The sequence below is a fragment of the Lynx rufus genome, unplaced genomic scaffold, assembly GCF_022079265.1.
Source record: "Lynx rufus isolate CCGP_SWC_20201006 ecotype Redwood Valley unplaced genomic scaffold, mLynRuf1.p SCAF_29, whole genome shotgun sequence".
Taxonomy (NCBI): domain Eukaryota; kingdom Metazoa; phylum Chordata; class Mammalia; order Carnivora; family Felidae; genus Lynx; species Lynx rufus.
In genome coordinates, this window is record NW_025814844.1 from 352456 (window position 1) to 374055 (window position 21600).

At 45.0% G+C, this 21600-nt stretch overlaps 2 protein-coding genes across 6 annotated transcripts in view; one reads left to right on the plus strand and one right to left on the minus strand.

Moving 5' to 3' along the window:
• Window positions 1–10767, minus strand: part of SNAP29 (synaptosome associated protein 29) — a 40577-nt gene extending 29810 nt beyond the window's left edge. For 2 of the 3 annotated variants that reach the window (XR_006964195.1, XM_047090259.1), the window contains exons 1-2: window positions 10337–10767; window positions 1297–1493 (exon numbers count right to left, since the gene is read on the minus strand). Coding sequence is in view for 2 of the 3 variants with exons in the window: in XM_047090259.1 (XP_046946215.1) it covers window positions 1297–1493; window positions 10337–10573 (434 nt within the window). In the remaining variant the exon portion in view is untranslated. The remainder of the gene's footprint in view (window positions 1–1296; window positions 1494–10336) is intronic. The other variant, XM_047090258.1, reaches the window with a different exon arrangement.
• Window positions 10768–11022: 255 nt separating this feature from the next.
• Window positions 11023–21600, plus strand: part of PI4KA (phosphatidylinositol 4-kinase alpha) — a 112592-nt gene continuing 102014 nt past the window's right edge. The window contains exon 1 of one of the 3 annotated variants that reach the window (XM_047090196.1): window positions 11023–11230. In XM_047090196.1, coding sequence (XP_046946152.1) covers window positions 11048–11230 — 183 coding nt within the window. In that variant the 5' untranslated portion in view covers window positions 11023–11047. Of the gene's footprint in view, window positions 11231–12496; window positions 12612–21600 lie in introns of those variants that run through there. The other 2 variants (XM_047090197.1, XM_047090195.1) reach the window with 2 other exon arrangements.

A 21600-nucleotide genomic window follows, 5' to 3' on the forward strand; every position in this document is an offset into this window, starting at 1 on the left:
AATAAAATAAAATAAAATAAAATAAAATAAAACAAAAATTAATGGCCAGACTGAATTAGATATGGAAATGTTAAATATAAAGACTTTTTTTATTTTGAGAGAGAGAGAGAAAGAGAGAGAGAGACAGAGAGAGAGACAGAATCCTAAGCAGGCACTGTATTGTCAGCACTGAGCCCAAAGTGGGGCTTGATCTCACAATCTGTGAGATCATGACCTGAGCTGAAATCGAGTCAGATGCTTAACCAACTAAGCCACCCAGGCGCCTCTAAAGACTTTTTAAGGTACACCTGGCTGGCTTAGTTGAAAGAGCATGTGACTCTTGATCTCGGGGTTGTGAGTTCCAGCCCCATGTTGGGGATAGAGATTACTTAAAAATAAAATCTTAAAACAAAAAAAAATTCTGGAGTGCCTGGCTGAGTCAGCAGACATGTGGCCCTTGATCTCAGGATACTGAGTTCAAGCCCCATGTTAGGTATGGAGCCTACTTAAAAAAAAAAAAAAAAAAAAAAAGACTTTATAAAGAATCTAAAAAATTCTGTGAAATGAATCACATTTATACTGATTAAGCTTTTTGAGGTGAACATTCTTTCAACTTATAATTACTGGAGCAGAAATTTAATTTTATTGGAGACCCAATTTATGCAGACCGGATGTCAATCAAATGAACATAATCAGAAGCCCTAGAGAAATGTTTGTTTCAAAATGTGTGAAGAGGGGCGCCTGGGTGGCGCAGTCGGTTAAGCGTCCGACTTCAGCCAGGTCACGATCTCGCGGTCCGTGAGTTCGAGCCCCGCGTCGGGCTCTGGGCTGATGGCTCAGAGCCTGGAGCCTGTTTCCGATTCTGTGTCTCCCTCTCTCTCTGCCCCTCCCCCGTTCATGCTCTGTCTCTCTCTGTCTCAAAAATAAAAAAAAAAAAAAAAAAAAAAAATGTGTGAAGAAAGGGTCACCTGAGTGGTTCAGTTGGTTAAGCAGCCAACTTCGGCTTGGGTCATGTTCTCACAGTCCATGAGTTTGAGCCCTGCTTTGGGATCTGTGCTCACAGCTCAGAGCCTAGAGCCTGCTTCAGATTCTGTGTCTTCTTCTCTCTCTGCTCCTCCCCTGCTTGTGCTCTCTCTCTCTCAAAAAGAAATAAACTTAAAAAAATTCAAAGTGTGTGAAGACAAATCCCTCACAATTGGTAACTTACCAAGACCTTGGATCCCTTTAAGGCACTAGAAGTGGCTTGGAAATCTTGACTATTTGCACTAAACCCCACTTTCAGCTGCTTCATATCGGGATGGCTAAAGATCCACTCACCTGCTACTGGCCTGGGGGGTGAGGGGTCCATTCTGCTCTGGTGGTGTCTCTGTTGGTTTGGATTTGAAGTAATTGACAAGCCCCCCAAACATGCTCTTAATGCTGTTAATGTGCTTCTGGCTGGTCTTCAAATCTTGATCCATCTTGTCCACCATCTTCTCTGTGCGTTCTAAGACGCCTCGCTGACGGACGAGCTCCTGGGGAAAACAAGAGGTGATGGCATTATATTATACCATTTTGTAATTTTTCCCTCTCTGCAGAGGACCACACACAGCAGGTTTGTCACAAACCCTCAGTGAGCACATATAGGCACAGACGCGGTCATCTGTGAAGAGCACGTTATCCTTTCCGACAACACATTCCTTTTTCTGCCCTTCCCTGTCCTGCCTCTACCTGCTTTCTTTCATATTTGCTCCTGAGTTCTTTTTCCCTCCTGCCCATATAATGCTGGCTCACAGGACCATGTTAACATGGATGAAGGGTGCTGGCAGGGGCCAGAGTGCAGGGCCTGGACGGGCAGCACACTTTCTAGCCCTCCCCCTTTCCTGGCCCCAATAACCCTGTAACTTTACAGGCTTTGACCTGGCCCTGCCATTGGCCTATGGCTCTTATACTCCCCCTTTTCACATATGGGATTTCTACTGGGACACTGGAGTCACCTGGCCCTGGCCATGTCTTAAAATTATTTCACAGGCTAGGTTCTGGGTCCTTTCTGGGCCCTGTTATTATCTGATTCCAACTTATCCATAGTTTCAGCTTCAAAACTTAAAACAAATGTGACTCTGCCCCAGGGCCTTTTACATGCTACTTTCTTTCCCTGTAATGGTCTTCATCCAGATACTGGTATGGCTCTATTCATTTAATTCAGGTCTCTGCTCAGAGGCCATTCCTCAGAGAAGTTTCCCTCAACATCTTCTCTAAAGTAGAACTTCTATCCTCAACCCACCTCTCTATACCCTCAACCTACCTTAGTTTTCTTTACAGCATGCAAGCTCCATGAGACAGGGACCCACTTTTTCCCTGGGTCCCCAATGTCTCACCCAGAGTAGCAGCTTGCTGCAGGACTGCCAAATGGATAAGTGAATGACACTCTGTGGCCACAGGGAGAGCCTGGACCATATTCCTCAAGAGCTGATATGATTCTGGTGGTGGATGTGAACTCACCACCTCAGCAACACTAACACCTTCCTTTCTTTGTGCCAAACTTGCTTTGGCCTCTATTTCAGGCCATTCCAGCCATGTTTTCTCTGTGATCTGCCTTTCCAGCCAGAAGACTCTCAAACTTTCCCTGTTTTATTTACTTCCTGAGGCAGCCCCTGCCCTCTTTTAACCCTGCATCTGCTGTGGTTCAGCAGTTATATTAGCTATGGCAGGTAATCCTAAGAGATTTCTCTCTTAATACCTAAAAACAGAGTCCTGAGCAAATTTTTTTTAACATTTATTCATTTTTGATAGACAGAGTGGGGAGTGGGAGAGGGGCAGAGAAAGAGGGAGACACAGAATCCAAAGCAGGCTGCAGGCTCTGAGCTGTCAGCACAGAACCCAATGCAGGGCTCAAACCCATGAACCATGAGATCATGAACTGAGCCAAAGTTGGACGCTTAACCGACTGAGCCATGCAGGCAGTTGGAACTGAACTCCTGTTGGAAATAAACATATAACTTCTAAGCTTTAGGCAGTTGGAACTGAACTCTTGTTGGAAATAAACTTATAACTTCTAAGCTTTACAGCTTTGAACATTTATTTTTCACCAGCTCATGAAACATGTCTGAAGAAACCATCAGATTTTTTTTTTTAAGCAAAAGGAAAACTCTTTTCTGGACTGTGGTCAAATCTTATGAGGGCTCATTTTTAGAAAGAATAAAAAACAACAAAAAACAAAAAACCCCCAGAGCAGCTAATTTATCTAGAGTCTCTCAACACCTCAGTATTGTTAGCTTCTGTCCGTTCTTTTTATTTTTTTATTTACCTTGAGAGAGGGAGAGAGTGAGCAGCGGGGCAGAGAGAAGGAGAGAGAGAATCCCAAGCAGGCTCTAAGCCATAAGCACAGAGTCCAATGTGGGGCTCAAATTCATGTGAGATCCTGACCTGAGCCAAAACCAAGTATCAGATACTTGACTACCACCCAGGTGCCCCAACTTCTGTCCATTCTAAGGTAAGTCTTTTCTGGAATAAGGCAGAGATGTAAATTAGGATAGAAATGGTTTTCTCCAGCATTCACAGGTTTTTTGAATTGATGTATTGCTCATAGTCCAGTCCCACTAGCCTATTTTTCCCACTGCAGAAGATAAAGCATGTGCCAGGAGGTGGCCTGGCAACTGGGGGTGGGAGTGCTGGTCAGGACTCTGTTGTACTAGGAGGCAGGTCCTTGGCCTGCCAACCACTTGCCGTCTCGCCTCAGCCTCCCGACCTCAATTTGGAGAGTGGCAGCAGTGACCAACAGCTGACAAAATCTTCCCCAGTTCACAGTGAGACCTTATTTCCTTCTGTTCACAGCTGACACAGTCTCTCAAAAACTCCGAGTCTGTGCCACTGTGCTGACTTGGTAAGGAAACCAAATGTCTTACTTAGATGTTATGATCGAAGTGAAGAGAAATCCATGAGGTGGCCTGTCTTGCTGTGAGGCTGGAAGGCTAGTGAAGTGAGAGCTATTCTGGTCTCTGGAAGTGTCTGTGAACTGGAAGCTGGTGTTCACCAAAGGTGATCTTCTGATCAGGAGGCCAGGAGAGGAGGAACTTCTGCTAAACTCCTCCTGAGGCCGAGGAAAGGACCAGGCTCCAAGTGCTTATGACCTAGTTCTAACTAAAGAGAAAGAAGGGCTTGGCAGAGCAATATCAGGAATGCCAGGACAGAAAGGATGAGCTAGGTAGACCCCGCACCAGCCATTATGAAGGCAGGCCTCAAACACTCCAGTCTCCAGACATCCTCCTATCCCCTAAAAGGGGGGCCATGTCCTATCATCATTGCTCCCTTTGAGAATGGAGGTCATCGAGAGACAAGGGTGGCTATGGGGGGAGGGGGCGGAGCTTAAGAGAATGGCCTCAGTGTAAAGGGTATGCATGCAAAGCTCAGATGTCAGCATTACAGGCGATCCACCCTCCTCCCCAGCCCTGAGCTCCAATAGCAGTTTTCTCTTTTTTATTAATTTATTTTTAAATTTATATCCAAGTTGGTTAGCATATAGTGCAACAATGATTTCAGAAGTAGATTCCAATGATTCATCCCCTATGCAAAATACCCAGTGCTCATCCCAACAAGTGTCTTCCTTAATGCCCCTTACCCATTTAACCCATTCCTCTTCCCAGAACCCCTCCAGCAACCCTCAGTTTGTTTTCTGTATTTAAGAGTCTCTTATGTTTTGTCATCCTCCCTGTTTTTATATTATTTTTGTTTCCCTTCCCTTATGTTCATCTGTTTTGTATCTTAAATTCCTCATATGAGTGAAGTCATATGATACTTGTCTTTCTCTGACTAATTTCGCTTAGCATAATATTCTCCAGTTCCATCCATGTAGTTGCAAATGGCAAGATTTCATTCTTTTTGATTGCTGAGTAATACTCCATTGTATATATATACCACATCTTCTTCAGCCATTCATCCATCGATGGACATTTGGGCTCTTTCCATATTTTGGCTATTGTCAGCAGCACTGCTATAAACATTGGGGTGAGTGTGCCCCTTTGAAACAGCACACCTGTATCCCTCGAATAAATACCTAGTAGTGCAATTGCTGGATCGTAGGGTAGTTCTATTTTTAATTTTTTGAGGAACTTCCGTACTGTTTTTCCAGAGTGGCTGCACCAGTTTGCATTCCCAACCAAAAGGAGTTTTTTAAAGTTAAACTAGAAAAAGAAAATGGTCAGAGAAAAGATCTGGTTGGGCCAATGGTACTATGCTGAGGGACAGCACAGAGACAGGGGATGTCTCAATTTCCCCTTTGGTTTGTGGCTCTTGTCAAACAGGGATTCCTGATACAGCAAGAGGAAGCAAAAGACAGCTGAAGACCCTGTGAGGGCATACTCTGTCCTATATGAGGCAACTTCTTGCCAGATGGGTTATGTCCCAGCTGTGAGGGTGTGAACACGTCACACAATCCTTGCTGATAGAAAACACACACAGACAGGGGTCCTGCAAGATATCCACCAACAGATATTACTCTCTGCCAGCCACAGTTCCAGGTGCTAGGGATTCAGGGGTGAACTAATCAGCCCCAGATCTCTGCCCTGACAGAGCTTACAGTCTTGGTGGAGGGCACAGAGTCAAGTTCAATTTGACTTTTCATTGGTTGACGACACTGCAGTGCTGAGAAACCAGAGAAAGCAAGCTTACAGTCTCTCGGGGTAGGCAGAAAGAAAGCTATCCTACACACACATGATGGCCGCTCTGCCAGGGTAGGCCCCTCACAGTGACTCCTTGCCTGACTTAAGGGGGGGGTGGGTGGTTAGGGAGGCTGTCTGATGAAGCAACATTGAAGGGGAAACTGAAAGTTGAAGTTAGGGAGGCAAAGGGTTGGGATGTGGCAAGAGATTCTGGGCAGTGGGGAAGCCCAGAGCAGCAGGGCCAGCTGGGGGAGCTGAGAGAGGAGGAGAAATGTGAGCATGAGGTGAGGGAGTAGGAGGGATGCCAGGCAGGACCCAGCAGGCATCACAGAGGGCAGCAGTGACCACTAGATCCCAACTGCAATTCACAGCTGATGCATCTCATAAGGTCAGTCGGGTCTAGTTGTCCTCCTGACCAGGTCAGGTCCTGAGGTTCTGAGGGAAAATATCAGTACTAAGGTCCTTGTATTGAACTTGTAATTAAACTCTGGTATCGAGGGGCAGCTGGGTAGCTTAGTTGGTTGAACGTCCAACTCTTCATTTTGGCTCAGATCACGATCTCATGGTTCATGAGACTGAGCCCTGCATTGGGTTCTGTGCTGACAGTGAAGAGCCTGCTTGGAATTCTCTCTCTCTGCCCCTCCCTCACCTCTCTCTCAAAATAAATAAATAAACTTAAAAAAAAAAACAACCAACAACTCAGGGGGCACCTGGGTGGCTCAGTCAGTTGAGCATCCAACTTCAGCTCAGGTCACGATCTTGTAGTTCATGAGATCGAGCCCCACACCAGGCTCTCTGCTGTCAACACAAAGCCCACTTTGGCTACTCCGTCCCCCTCTCTCTGCCCCTCCCCCACCTTGAAAATAAATAAACATTAAAAAAAGAAAAAATAAACTCAGATATTGAATGATAAGTAGGTGGAAATCAATCTGGAATCAGTAAGCTGAATCTAGAAACTTGAAATTCATCTCCATTATGTCACTTCCTTTCCAGTGGAACACACACATACACAAGAGCTGGTGGGGACACATGAGCATGGAACATGCTCAAAGTGGGGCCCCGTCTTACTGCAGTACTATAGAGTGGATATGAAAACACAAACCTAGTCTTAGATTGTATGAGAATCCAAGGGCAAAGGTGGAGACGCTGGTGCTCCCCACCGCATGTGTGCAGGCTGACTGGGGGCCCACACTAAAGGACTAACTCAGCAGGCCTGCGCTGTCTACACCCTGCATGTTCTAAAGAAAGGCCCTGCCTGGCTCCCTGCCCTTAGATTGCCCCAATAAAAGTATCTTTATTTACCTGAGTCCTTAGGGTAGGCCAAATAGTTTATGCTAACAATGTGATTTATGATGGGGGCTTTCAGCCACATGCTTGACCTCTGGAGGGGTTAAACACTCAGGTCTGCCAGTCAGGCAAGTGGTCAGCCATGCCTACATGGCTGTGTGATGGCCTACCAAACACCACTTCCATTCCATTGATGTTACTGCGCCAGCCTTCAGGCTCTGGTCTAACGTTTATTGCTGGACTCCCCTGAAATGAGATCCCAGGTTTCACAAAACTACACAGGAGCATGCTCAGCTGCCAGAGGGAACAAGGAACACCCTGGGCAGGCATGTCTCCACAGGCTTGCCCAAAGGTGCAAACAACCCAAATGGCTATCACTAGGGGACTGGCTACATAAATACAAGTCATTCATTCAGTAGAATATGAAACAGCTATTTGAAAAAAAAAAAGAGCAGTGCATTATAGATAGCTGGGGAATAACCTCCAAGCCTATTAAGAAACACACAGACTAAAATATACAGAATGTGTCTGCTTAAGTCAAAATTATTAAAAAAAAAAAAAAAAGTGGGGTGCCTGGGTGGCTCAGTCGGTTGAGCATCTGACTTTTGGTTTTAGTTCAGGTCATGATCTCACAGTTGGTGAGTCCGAGCCTTACATCGGGCTCTGTGCTGACAGTGTGGAGCCTGCCTTGGATTCTCTCTCTCTCTCCCTCTCTGCCCCTCCCACATCTCTCTCAAAATAAATAAATAAATAAATAAATAAATAAATAAATAAATAAATAAATAAATAAATGGAAAGGACTGACAGTGTGGAGCCTGCCTTGGATTCTCTCTCTCTCTCCCTCTCTGCCCCTCCCACATCTCTCTCAAAATAAATAAATAAATAAATAAATAAATAAATAAATAAATAAATAAATAAATGGAAAGGACTATAGATATGTCTCTAGAGATAGAATACCTCCACAAGGACACTGAAGGAATTGATAGTAACTGGTGGCTGTGGGGGCAGAGGAGTCGGAGGAAATTTCAGTCTTCTGTGTGTTCTAAATTTTAAACTATGTGACTGGATATTGCTTCATAATAGCTAAACCATAGATAAAGAAAAGAATAAATAAATTATGCCTGCAACACAGAAGAATTGCTGAGTGGCCTACGAGCCTCTCTATGGTTCTGGACTGTGCCTACCAGGCCAGTTGAGTACAACCTGCTCTGCTCTAATTCTGGCCCCTGGTGGTCATGACCTGTGGCTAGACTCCTTGTGAGAAACAAACCTTGTCAGGTTTCATAGGAGGAGGGCAGCTCTCCTTCTCTAGAGCTGACCAGACTCAGTAATTTTCCTACTTCAGCCAACCTGGGATGATGTCTTCCCAACCTAATATTTGCAAACTCTTAATCCTCTATAAGAACCTATCATGTTTTGGCATGGCTCAGCACAGGGGCTCTATGTTGGGAGGTTAGCAGGTGACTTGGGTCGGCTGGGAGCCACAATGTACACTCAGTGGCAGGAAGAGCTTACCAGCCCCAGCCCCATTCCCATTCTGACTGGAATCAAAGAGTGATTCAAAGGCAGTCTGGAGAGTACAGAGTGGGGTGGGGAGGGGGGAGCTGACCATTCCAGCCTCCCAAGGCCTCTGATAATTAAGAACTGACTCAATCCTGGAAAAATTCAGTGTCACTATACTGATGACAGTGCCTGTCTGTCACCTACCCAGTCATGATCATAATGTACCTCTCAGAGCAATGCCAACTTGGCTCAGTCCAAGCCTCACAAGCCTGAGGTGCCACTCTGCCTCTGTTCTCACAGTCCCCTTTACACAAAGAGAAGGACCTTTAGGGGCAGCATGGGGGGGGGCGGTGTCACCACGATCCATGTGAAACCACTCATCTCTATTATGTTCGTGATTCTCCTTCCCTCTGAAGAAAAGACTTTCCTCTGACCATGAAGGCTCCTAGGCTGCCTCCTCTGGGCTCTTTCCTTGAATGCAACCTGTGCATCACTTCCCTACTGGAGCCCAGGAGCTTTGGTGGTGGGCTGGTGCCTTTGCATTGCTCCTCTCTGCCCTAGGAACATCCCTCTTGCTCTTCTTTCTCCCCCTCCTCACTCCTGTCTAAATCGTAGTCTTAAATACCAGATTCAAGTTTATCCTTTGCCATGATTTGTTATCATTCTAATTTCCTATTTCATTTGTTCTCACCGTTTTCAGAGATGTCCCTTCACACAGTTCTTACTTGGCTTCCTTGGACCTGGGACCCGCAATTAAGTAATTCCTCTAGTAGGGCCCTAAGACCTTAGGCAATCTTCCCAAATCTTAGTCAACATTTTTCATTTAAACTCAAACACAGGAATCTAGTAGATATGAGATATAAAAACTACACCTAAATTTCCTTAAGGAGACCAAAGACAGGAAGATGGGCCAATGAGAGATACTGTAATAGGGAGAAGCAGGGAAGGAAAATAACCAACAAAGTGGCAATGGAGAAATGACCCAGATGACTATTTGAGAAATTAATCAACACACCTCAAACTGCCCAACACTGTAAGTAATCAGGTCAGAATAAACTTTGCCAGAGAAAAGAGTCACAGAGACCCACAGAGGAAGACAACATTTTAGCTTCCAGCACTTAAGTTTCAAAGCTACAAGTGCTTAATGGGGTGCTTGGGTGGCTCAGTTGGTTGAATGACTGACTCTTGATTTTGGCTCAGGTCATGGGAAAAAAAACAACAACAACAACTACAAATGCTTAAAATTAATCTCAGCTCATATACCAGTGATCTACTATTACATTTTTAAGAACTTAAAAAAACAAAACAAACAAAACAAAACAAAACCCAAATGCTCCAACAAAACCATTTCATTAGTAGGCTAAGGAGAAAATGTGGAGCCTAAGGAAGAACCATTCTCACTTAGGGTCCCTGAAATCTTCTATGGGTGGAAAGAAGAATTGACAAAGGTGAGTTGGAGCAATGGACTGTCACAAACCATACACTACCTAGGGCATCTTCATCTGGATTTGGGAAGTAAAGGCAAGGCCCTAGACTCGACCAAACTTGGATTATGGCTTACTCAGCAATTGTCCAGACAGACTTCATCATCTCTACTGGCGAAGGGGAGAAGTGGTCAGTGACAGGAAAGAACTCAAGTCCCATTTGCTGACGCTTCACACACCACGCACAATCTTCGCCCATTCTGGGTCACTCAGGGTCTCATGGGTCACTTCAGCCATTCAGGGATGGGTGAAGGGCAGGAAATTATATAAAAGAAACAGAAAATCCATTTCCTTAACCCGAGCTCTGCTAATAACTATGGAAGATTACTGGGGGCAAACTGCCTCTTTCAAGCACTCAAGATACACACCTCTTTGCAAAGTGAACGTTTCTTGACCCCGTGTGACAATTCAGACTGGTAGGGCCGCCCAGCCCTGCCAAAGACTCACCTCGGAAGAGGCGACGCCTATCCTCTCGGACTCATACATGAGGGACAGGGACCTGTTGGTGCTGGCGGCCGTGGCTTCTGCCCTGCGCATCACCTCCTGCCGCAGGTACTGCTGCCTGTCGGTGGGCGCGCCGAGTCCATCGGGGAGGTCATGGTCGTCCTTCCACGGGGCCGGCCGGGAGCCCTCATCCTCTGCGTCGTCGTCGAATGGGTTGTAGCTTTTGGGGTAGGCCGACATGGTGCCGCCGCTCGTCTCGGTCTGGGCAGGAAAGGGAGGTGCGTGGCCAAGGCGAGGAACGGCTTTTGCAGGCCCGCAGGGGTCCAGGCCGCCCTCCCGAGGCCCTCGGGAAGCACCCACCGCTCTGCAGCCCCTAGTCTCCGCGGCCCGAGGTCCAGAGAAGTTCTACGCCCCTCCACCCCACGGTCGCGGAGCGAGCTCCTTCCGCCGGCCTTGCGAGGGAGGCCCCGCCTCCGGAGCTGACCATCTTGCCCGGCGGCTTGGGGGGGACCACGCCCTGTGTGCGCGACCTCAGCCTATCCCTCGGTTTGTCTCTCCCCTCCAGCGGTGGGATCGCCCCACGGCCACGCCCCACCCAGTGTCGACAACAGAGGTCACGTGGCGGGGAAGCCGGATACCGCCGCGCCTGCGCCGTGAGTTCTGTCGCTCGCAGGCGGGTGCGGGAGGCCAGCCGGCACCGCCGCCGCGCGCGCGATGATGGCGGCGGCCGTGGCCCGGGGAGGGGGAGGAGGAGGAGGCGGCGGCGGCGGCGGCGGCGGCGGCAGCAGCAGCAGCAGCTCTGGCTCCGGCTCCGGCGCTTCACGGGGCTTCTATTTCAATACGGTCCTATCATTGGCCCGCTCCCTGGCGGTGCAGAGACCGGCATCGTTGGAGAAGGTAGCCTTGGCCGCCTGGGCCGCGAGCTGACAGGAGAGCGGTCTAGGGTGGCGAAGCGAGGGGGCGGGGCGAGGGTCTATGGGAGATCGAGAGGGGGTCTCGAGCTTCCTGTGACTGGAGGGGATATGTGATGGGAGGGAGCCGGCGGGGTGAGGAGGCCCATGGGCCTGGTGAAGAGCGCTGGTGAAGAGAGGAGAGTGGAGGGACTTGGGCAGGGAGTGGGCTGGGCAGGTAGGGACGTTGAGGGTGGGTGGCGGACGAGGGACGTGAGCTACTGGCCAGGGTTTGGGGTTTGAGCCGAGGGGGCACCTTGTGACATCGCAGAGGCAGGGGCGGCAGGCAGTGAGAAGCAGTGGGAAGAGCAAACGACCAGGGTCAAAACCTGGGGCTCTGCTCCCATCTTCCTCTGCTTTTTATTCCGTGACCTTGGAGAGATTTCTTTCTCATAAAATGGAGTTGCTTTCACCTGCTTTCCCCACTTCACATCATTGTGAAGGGCAAGTGGAATGGTAAATCTGAAAGTGCTTTCTAAATCTGAAAGTGCTTTCTAAAATGCAAGTCCGCGCATTGTTTTTCCGTGAAGTCTAGAGGGAGCGTTAGACTGGGTAAAAGATGGTGTGTGAAGAAGGGACAGTGGCCAGGAAGGGGTAATGAACTGTCATAGACAGAGAACTGAACCCAGGATTCCTTCAGAGGAGAAAGGACAACTTATGCTGGGGGTATCTTTTCCTTGGGAGAAAGGTGAAAGGCGACTCAAAGGTGTGGCTCAGATGTTGGAAGGAACAGAGATATCAGAGTCAGACCTGTTTGGTCCCCGCACTGTCACTGTTTGTCCTCTTGGGCTAGTTACTTCAATTCTCAGAGCCTGTTTCCTTATGTGTGAAATGAAGTGGTTCTTGAGGAGTAAATGAGTTCAAAGCATAAAGTGCCTGGGCAGAATAGGTGAACAGTAAATGTCAGCTTTCTTCCCCCCCTCCTCCCCATGGTGTGATGAGACTCATTAAAGTGTATTAGCACTGAAGGGATGGGATTCTTTTTTCACACATCTTCCTGACAGATGGAAAGAGATCTGTTGTCTAAGAGTAGGGAGACTGGAGACCTGCCTGCTGCTGTTCAGAGTCGTTTTGTGGCTCTGGTGAGTGGTGAAGTTGAAATGCTGTGTTAGGCACTCTGTCATAGTGACCTACTCCTTCCTTGGCTTTGTGGGTTCTTAAACCTGATTTCTCACTTACCCGCAGGGTGAGCAGGTCCTGGGAGACTGATGCCAACCTGACTTCTGACTGAAGGAGGAATTCAATAAAATGGAAAGAATATGAGTTCTAGAGATAGGACTACCTGAATTTGAATCCTGTATCGTTTGCTTACATGAGTGTGACTCTGGGTAGGTCAGTTCCCCAGTATGATCCTTTGGTTTCTTTTCAAAATATAAGGACAGTATTAGCTAAGAGTTTATGAGTTTATTATGAGGATCAACAAAATGACACAAATAAAGGCAGGCACATGGATACCTAATGATTAAGAACTGTTATCATTGGATGAGCCTGACTAATGGACCACGGTGCTGGCTTATCAAATAAAATTCATGCCAGCTAGTCAGCACATTCTCTTCTTGGTAGGAGGACCAAAAATCCTACCAGAAGTTTGCTTGCTGGACTTGAAGAAGATAGAAGAGATTGCAGGGGAGTGGGTGATCTTTAAGAAGACAGTCCTGCAGGGGCGCCTGGGTGGCTCATCAGTTGAGCATCCGACCTGTTCAGGTTATGATCTTATGGCTCATGGGTTCGAGCCCCACATTGGGCTTTGCACTGGCAGCGTGAATCCTGCTCTGGATACTCTGTCTCTCTCTCTCTCTCTCTCTCTCTCTCTCTCAAAAAGAAATAAACATAAGAATCAAAAAAACCAAAAAAACAAAAAGCCCAGTCCTGCAGTTCTAGCAGGGGACCTATTCTCACTCAGTAATTCTGAGAAATGCACCTTAAGCTCAACTGGCCTTCTTCGGCCTTTTTGGATAATTACAAGAACATTCTGTAATTACAACGCTGTTAGCTTTGTATTTTATAGTAACTGCTTCAGTCATCAAAATTACAATATATTTTATAACTAATTAATACAGCTTTTAGGGATGCCTGGGAAGCTCAGTTGGTTAAGTGTCTGACTCTTGGTTTTGGCTCAGGTCATGATCTCACGGTTCATGGGTTCAAGCCCTGCGTTGGGTTCTGTACTGACATCATGGGATCTGCTTGGAATTCTGTCTTTCCTCTCTCCTGCTCCTCCCATGTGCTCCCCCCCCCCAAAAAAATAAATAAATAAACATTTTAAAAAAATGCAGTTTTTAGATTGTCAGCTCCCCAATACCATCTCTTAGTTTGGGAGGTACTTCATTCTCATTGGCAACATTTACAAATCTGAAAAGAGTTAACTGAGCAAGCCTGAGGCTTCAGAAGGGATTGCTTGCAAGGTCGGTCCTGGGTTCACATCTGGGAACTTAGCACTTGAACTGTTCCCTCCATTTCCTAATTGATAAGAGTGGTTCACTGTGCCTAGACTCTTCGTACAATTAATGTGATTTATATTGAACACCTGCTTTCTTTCTTGGAATTAGGGATTTTAATGGTTGCTAGGCAGACAGTGCCTGTGTCTATCAATAAAAACCTTGGCTGCTGTGTCTCTGTTAGACTTCCCTAGGTACAGATGTAGCACACAGGTCACTACATTGTTTGCTGCTGTAGAAGGGAGCATGCTTAGTGTATACCTTTACAGGAAGGAGAGAACATGAAGAAGCCCATGCACAGTTTTCTCTAGATTCCACCTGCCCTTTTCTCTTGCTGATAAATTCACTGTAATATAATTTACTGTAATAAAATTTAGCTACGAGTACGATTATATATGTGTGAGTGGTCTTGGGGACCTTGAAATAACTTCTTTCTTAGAGAAGGCTTCTGTAGGTTGCTGATTCCATCACATATATGTAGATTCTTCTTTTCTTATCTAGGATCTTAAGACTTGATTATGCTGAGGGTCGTTGTTACTGTTTAGTCCTATAACATATGGCTGCTTACTACATTCCACGACTTTAAACCAATGGACAATAAGCCTTCAGTGTTCCTAGGGAAATCTTCTTGAGGTTCTTAAGAGTAAAGGAATTTCTCAGTACCCACCAGGATAATGAAGGTGGGGACTTAAGTGGGGAGATGAATGTTGAAAAACCTCTCTCATTTTTTTGTTTCTGTTTTTTTTCTCCCCCCCGCCCAAGAGAAGGCAGAGGACTTAATGGATCTTGGTCCAGATAGGGTTGAGCTGAGGAAGGCTAAGTTTTATGAGTTAGACCTGACATCTCACTTTAGACATTGGTAATTCAGGCAGCCCTGACATAGTTTTGTGGCACTTGGGGCACATTAATGACATAACTTTCCTTATCTTTGTCTATCTACATGCCACAGTGGTGTTTATTCACCCCACTCACCTACATCAAGTCTAGGCTGTGAAACCTAGCCTATTGCTACTAAGTAGATTTTACTTCTCTTTTAATTATTTAATTCACTGTTTCATTCAGAAAACATTTGTTGAGCATCTACTGTTAATTAATATGTGCTCGGTAGGCCAGGTCAATAAGAAACAGGTTTTTTTTTTTAATGTTTTTATTTTATTTTTGGGAGACACAGAGAGCAAGCAGGGGAGGGGCAGAGAGCGAGAGAGGCGGTGACACAGAATCCAAAGTAGGCTCCAGGTTCTGAGCTGTCAGCACAGAGCCCAACGTGGGGCTCAAATCCACAAACTGCAAGATCATGACCTGAGCTGAAGTCAGACGCTCAACTGACTGAGCCACCTAGGTGCCCCAATAAGAAACAGTTTTTTTTTTAAATTTTTTTTTTATATATATGAAATTTATTGACAAATTGGTTTCCATACAACACCCAGTGCTTATCCCAAAAGGTGCCCTCCTCAATACCCATCACCCACCCTCCCCTCCCTCCCACCCCCCAAGAAACAGTTTTAATGAGGTTGCCCAGGTGATCAGCATCAAGTCAGACTTGCTGCAAGTCCCCCTAGCTACTGTTGTAATGCAGGTCTGGTGACCAGACTCCTGCCATATTCAGATAGTCAAACCCAAGACTCCTGGGTGCCTATTCTCTTATCCATATCTAAGCTTTGACCTTTTGCTGCTAGGCTGCGCCTAAGACTGGAGCCATAGCCCTGAGGCCCACTCTCAGGATTGCAGGTTGCCTCTGAGGACACCATCTGTGTCCTAGAGGGATCACGTCCCATGCAGTCCTCAGCCATCTCCCTTTGGGAGAAAGGTGGGAGGAACAAAATAGACAAGAAGAGAGTCTTGTCTACACTGGACTCTCCATGTACGGTTGGCTTCCAGTCTCCCTCTCTCTGATTTCTTTTTGCCTGCTAGTCTTGCTCTGCTTTCCTCTTTCTCATCTGTCTTAAGAATGTTATTAAGCCACCCCTGCCAAGAAGCTTCTGTCTGGATCTGCCTGGTTGTACTCCTCGTTTCCAGGATATGGGTGAGCTGTTTCTGCCTTTTCTTACCTGGCCTGTATCATACTAATGGACCCGAACCCTGGGACATGGAGAGTTCCCAGCAGAGCTGAAAAGTAGGCAGCATTCCTTGCCCTTCCATCTCTCTTCCCACCCTCAGGAGGCTTTGATCAGAATCTTTTTCCATGTCCTAAAATAGCCTCTCTTTTCTTCAGTTAGACTGCCAGAATCTGGAGGTGTCTTAGCTAACTCAGTGTGGTGTTTAAATAGCACTGCAGCATTAGGGACAGGCCAGACCCCTCCCTGGTGGACAGTTGTGCTCCAGAAGATGAGCTGGTTAATTCTTATCTCTGTTTGGAGGAATGTATGTCCTCATGCTCAGGACACTGGGCTTTCTGGAGTTCATAGTTACCCACTCCTTTAGAGTGGTTTGCCATGGAGTAAAAATCATGGTATTGGCATTTTTTCAGCATCATGAAGCTGAAAATTTCTATCCTCGCTCCCTTTCCTTTGTGAAGTTATGTTCAAAACAACCATGTATAGGATAAGAGAAGAGAAAATTAGCATCAGTAGAGGGAATTCATGATGTTAGAACTATTGTTAAACCAGCTGTAAAATATTTTAAGAAGAAATTGGAAGAAGAAAAAGTCTTTACCTGTAATCATGCCACATTAACTATACTAGTTTGCTAGGGCTGCCATAACATAGTAGTACCACATTGATTTAAACAACTGAAATTTATTTTCTCACTGTTCTGGAGGCTAGACATCCAAGATGAAGGTTTCTTTTGAAGCCTTTCTTTTTGGCATGTAGGTGGCTGTCTTTTGGTGTCTTCGCATAGTCTTCCCTTTGTACCTGTCTGTATCCTAATCTCTTTTTATAAGAACACCAGCCAGATTGATAGGAGTGGCCCACCCTAATCACCTTGTGTTAATAAAGGCCCTAGTTCCAAATTAACAGTCACATTCTGAGGTGCCTGAGATGAGGACTTCAGTATATGAATTTTAGGGGGACATAATTCAGCCCATAACACTAACCCTTTAGCTTTTTAATTTCTTAGGCCTCCTTTTTAGTCTTTAGCTATATTCACTTTATTGCTTTTTTATTTAAAAAAAATTTTTTTTAACATTTATTTTTGAGAGACAGAGACAGAGAATGAGCAGGGGAGGGGCAGAGAGAAAGGGAGACACAGAATTCGAAGCAGGCTGCAGGCTCTGAGCTGTCAGCACAGAGCCCAATGTGGGGCTTGAGCTCACAAACCACGAGATCATGACCTGAGCCGAAGTCGGACGCTTAACCGACTGAGCCACCCGGGTGCCCCGCTTTTTTCTTTTTTTCTTTTAATTTTTTTTAATGTTTATTTTTGAGAGAGAGAGCATGAGCAGGGGAGGGGCAGAGAGAGAGGGAGACACAGAGCCTGAAGCGGGGCTCGAACTGAAGAACTGTGAAATCATAAGCTGAGCCAGACGCTTAACCATCTGAGCCACCCAGGCACTCCACTTTATTGCTTTTTTCAAAAATAGCCCATATTTATTATTTTAATGGCTGCATGTCATATTTTCTATTGACAGATCAAAATTAAGGATTTCTCTGTTTAGGCTGTCTAGTTTTTCCCTTGTAAAATTGTGCATTTATACACTTAGAATTTTGTCTAATTTTGAATTACATTCTTGTGTTAAATGTGGATAGGTCTTGATGTTTACTGCCCAACTGTTTTCAAAGGATTGTACTTAGTTATGGTAGATAGCATTAGCAAGAGACCTCATGCATGTTTATAGCTTCACTGTTGGATTTTGTTTACTTTTTCCTGCTAACTCTGCAAGCATAAAAGGGGACCTTATTCTTTTGATTCTAAGATAATGATGTTTTACGAATTAACCAAAAAGCCATGAAACAGAAATGATGGTGTGACATTGTGCTCTTGTTTTCTGCTATGTGGAAACTTGAATTCAGGGTATTGTTGCTTGGGTACTGACTTCTAGCTGTGCCTGCTCTGGGTATCTTTTTTCTTTTGACAGTTGGGTCTAGGTGTGCACACAATCCTAACCCTCAAATAATTTATAACAAGTAGAAGTAGTCATAGGTGGGGGCTGGCCAGTTGTCCAGAAAGGAGCTGATGGTGGACCATATGGCTTTTCAATAAAACTCCTCTGTGAAGATATTTAGCTGTTTTGCACTTTGTTGGCATGGGAATGGGAAGTACAGATAATTTTTTCTTCAGGCCCCCAAAGAACTCTCCATGAGTCTTGGCAGGTATGTGGAAATTTAGAAGGCAAAAAAGTGAAACATGCTCTAAGAAAATGAAAGCATCATGGGCACTTGCTGGGAGGTTACTTTCGGCAGAGATTTTAAATATGGAAGGCCTGGGAATGGGCATTTGTAAATGCCAAGAGTAGTTGCTAAGGGAAGGTCATTTCAGATAGAAGAAAGCAAAGCACAGAAGAAAATGAAGAACAGCAGTAATAGGGTTCAGCAGAAATAGAGTATTTTGGGGGGCACCTGGGTGGCTCAATCAGTTAAGCGTCTGGCTTTGGCTCAGGTCATGATCTTGTGGTTTGTGAGTTTGAATTTTTTTTTTTTTTCAACGTTTATTTATTTTTGGGACAGAGAGAGACAGAGCATGAACGGGGGAGGGGCAGAGAGAGAGGGAGACACAGAATCGGAAACAGGCTCCAGGCTCTGAGCCATCAGCCCAGAGCCTGATGCGGGGCTCGAACTCCCGGACCGCGAGATCGTGACCTGGCTGAAGTCGGACGCTTAACCGACTGCGCCACCCAGGCGCCCCAAGTGGTTTGTGAGTTTGAGCCCCACATCGGGCTCTGTGCTGACAGCTCAGGGCCTGGAGCCTGCTTCAGATTCTGTGTCTCTCCATCTCTCAGCTCTTCCCCTCCTTATGCTCTGTGTCTGTCTCTCAATAATAAATAAACGTTAAAAAAAAAAAAAGAAATAGAGTATTTTTTTTTAGTTTTTTAAAATGTTTATTTAAAATTTTTTTTGTTTGTTTTATTTTTGACAGAGAGACAGAGCATGAGTGGGGGAGGGGCAGAGAGAGAGGGAGACACAGAATCCAAAGCAGGCTCCAGCCTCTGAGCTGTCAGCACAGATCCCTATGCGGGGCTCAAACTCACAGATCCGCGAGATCATGACCTGAGCCGAAGTCGGACGCTCAACCGACTGAGCCACCCAGGCGCCCCTAAAATGTTTATGTTAAATGTTCATTTTTGAGAGAAAGCACGTAAGAATAGGGGAGGGGCAGAGAGAGAGAGAGAAGGGGACAGAGGATCTGAAGCAGGCTCTACACTGATAGCAGAGATCCTGATGTGGGGCTTGAACCCACAAACTGTGAGATTGTGACCTGAGCTGAAGTCGGATGCTTAACCAACTGAGACACCCAGTGCCCCAGAAATATAGTATATTTAGAGAATGGAAATGAAAGTGGAGAAGAAAGCAGATGGCTTCATATGTAGTCCCAGACTCAAGAGTTTGTATTGAATTGATGAGACAGGGAAGAGCCCTTCAATATTTCAGGGCCAAGAGTAATGTGCATTAAGAAGATTATTATGACCATATTGTTTATATTGATGCCCTTAGGGAGTCTTGGAATTGACATGTCACTAGTTGTTTACTCCCCAAGAGAGCAAGAATGTTCTATTTCTTACTCCTTACTGCAGATTTTCTTTTCTGCCGTCTGTGTTTGCAGTTTGTACCTAGTGGGGGATTTGGTTGCCTTCAGTCCTTTCCACCAGCAGCTATTCCTATCTTTGATTTAAATTGCTGAAATTTATCTGTGCACTTCATTGTCCTCATTATTTATATATTTATTTGTTTTTGTATTTGCTTCTTTCATGTATCGTGGAATTTTGGGAAAAGGCTTGGCCTTTTGTGAACATTGCCAAGCCAGTCAGAACACTATTTATGTTTATGTGATAAAATACATGGTTGAGGCAAAAATCCTCAGATCTCACTTGCATTTATTGACTTAGTTCTGAGAGGCTCTATCTTTGCTGCTGAAGCTGTTCTCTTTTCCTGAATACTTCTGTGTGTAAAGCTGGTCTGGAAGCCTAGATTTAGGCCAGCCAAGGCTATATGTACTGTTATAAAAGCAAACGATGGTGACATTTGTTTATTCGTTCGTTTGTTCATTCATTCATTCAGTCTTTGAGTGCCTGCTGTGTGCCAGGCCTTGAAGGGACCTATTAGAGGGATTGAATGAGTAGACATTGTTTTTCTGTCATGGAGTTTGGCATGGAGATAGACAAGCATTAAACAAAAAATTACAAGTAAGTACAATTGAAAACGCTAACAAGTGCCAGGAAGCAAAAGTAAATGGTTTTTGTGAATACATTCATAATGTTTTACTACCATCACCACCATCCACCTTCAGAACTCTTTCATCTTGTAAAACTGAAACTCTATTTGCAATTGATTTTTGTATGTTGATCTTGTATCCTGCAACCTTGCTACACTTGTTTTTTAGTTTTAATATGTTTTTAGTTTTTTCTTTATATAAGATTATGTCATCTGCAAATATAGTTTTACTTTTTTTTTTTTTTTTTCCAATCTGAATGCCTTTTATTTCATTTTCGTATCTAATTGTCCTGGCTAGAACCCCCAGGACAATACTGGATAGAAGTGGTGAGAGTGGACATCTTTATTTTGTTCCTGTTCGGGGGCAACTTTCAGCCTTTTACCATTGAATATGATGTTAGTTCTGAGTGTTTTATAGATGCCCTTTTTCAAGTTGAGGAAGTTCTATTTCTAGTTTGTTGAGTGTTTTTATCATGAAGAAGTGTGGAATTTTTTCAGATGCTTTTTCTGAGCGAATAATGATCTGGATTTACCTTCCTGCCATAAAACAACTAGGAAAATGGACAAATATATGAAACCACTGATTTCATACACTGACAAGGAACACAGGACTATAATACCTGAGAGACGGAAGAAACAAAGTGAGCCCTATGACTGCCTGGTTTTCTGCCAAAAGACATATCTCAGACCACAGAAACAGGAAAGCTACAAAGCTAATTTTACAAAGCTAATTTAAAACTTTGCTAGGGCAGGTCTATAATAGCTTTTGCTACAGGGATAGTTTAACTCCACTGGTAAGGTATGGCCCTTTTGAGGTTTCTACTGAATGCTTTGAGGGCTTTCCACTCTGGCTGGGAGTAACTCAGACTCTTCTCGGCTATATATGAACTCTGGGAACTATTCAGTACGCAGTTCCCTGGTTGTTCTTTTCCAACTTCCTGGAATATCACCTATACTAGTGTGTGTTAGTATTCATCAAAAATTCAAGGGAACTCTTGCTATGATTTCTGGAGATTTTTTTGTTTAGCTCTCTCCTCTTCAGAATTTCCAGCTGCTTTAGACTTCCTGTATTCTTACTTCTATCTCCTCCACTTAGACCTGCATGACTGGGATGTCCTTTCCTGTTCTGTGGTCTGAGATATGTCTTTTGGCAGAAAACCAGGCAGTCATAGGGCTCACTTTGTTTCCTCTGCCTCTCAGGTATTATAGTCCTGTGCTCCTTGTCCAGTGTATGAAATCAGTGGTTTCATGTATTTGTCCATTTTCCTAGTTGTTTTATGGCAGGAAGGTAAATCCAGATCCTATTAATCTCTCATGGCCACAGGTAGAAGTTCTTGGATCACAAGATTTTATTGCTAGAGCAGACATTGCAAAAAAACTATCTGGTCATCCTTTTACATTTGAGAAAACTGAGACTTGGGGGAGAAGACTTATCAATATTGGCATAGTTTTATTTTTTTATTTTATTTTTATTTTATTTTATTTTATTATTTTTTTTAATGTTTATTTATTTTTGAGAGAGACAGAGATAGGATGTGAGTGGGTTAGGGGCAGAGAGAGAGGGAGACACAGAA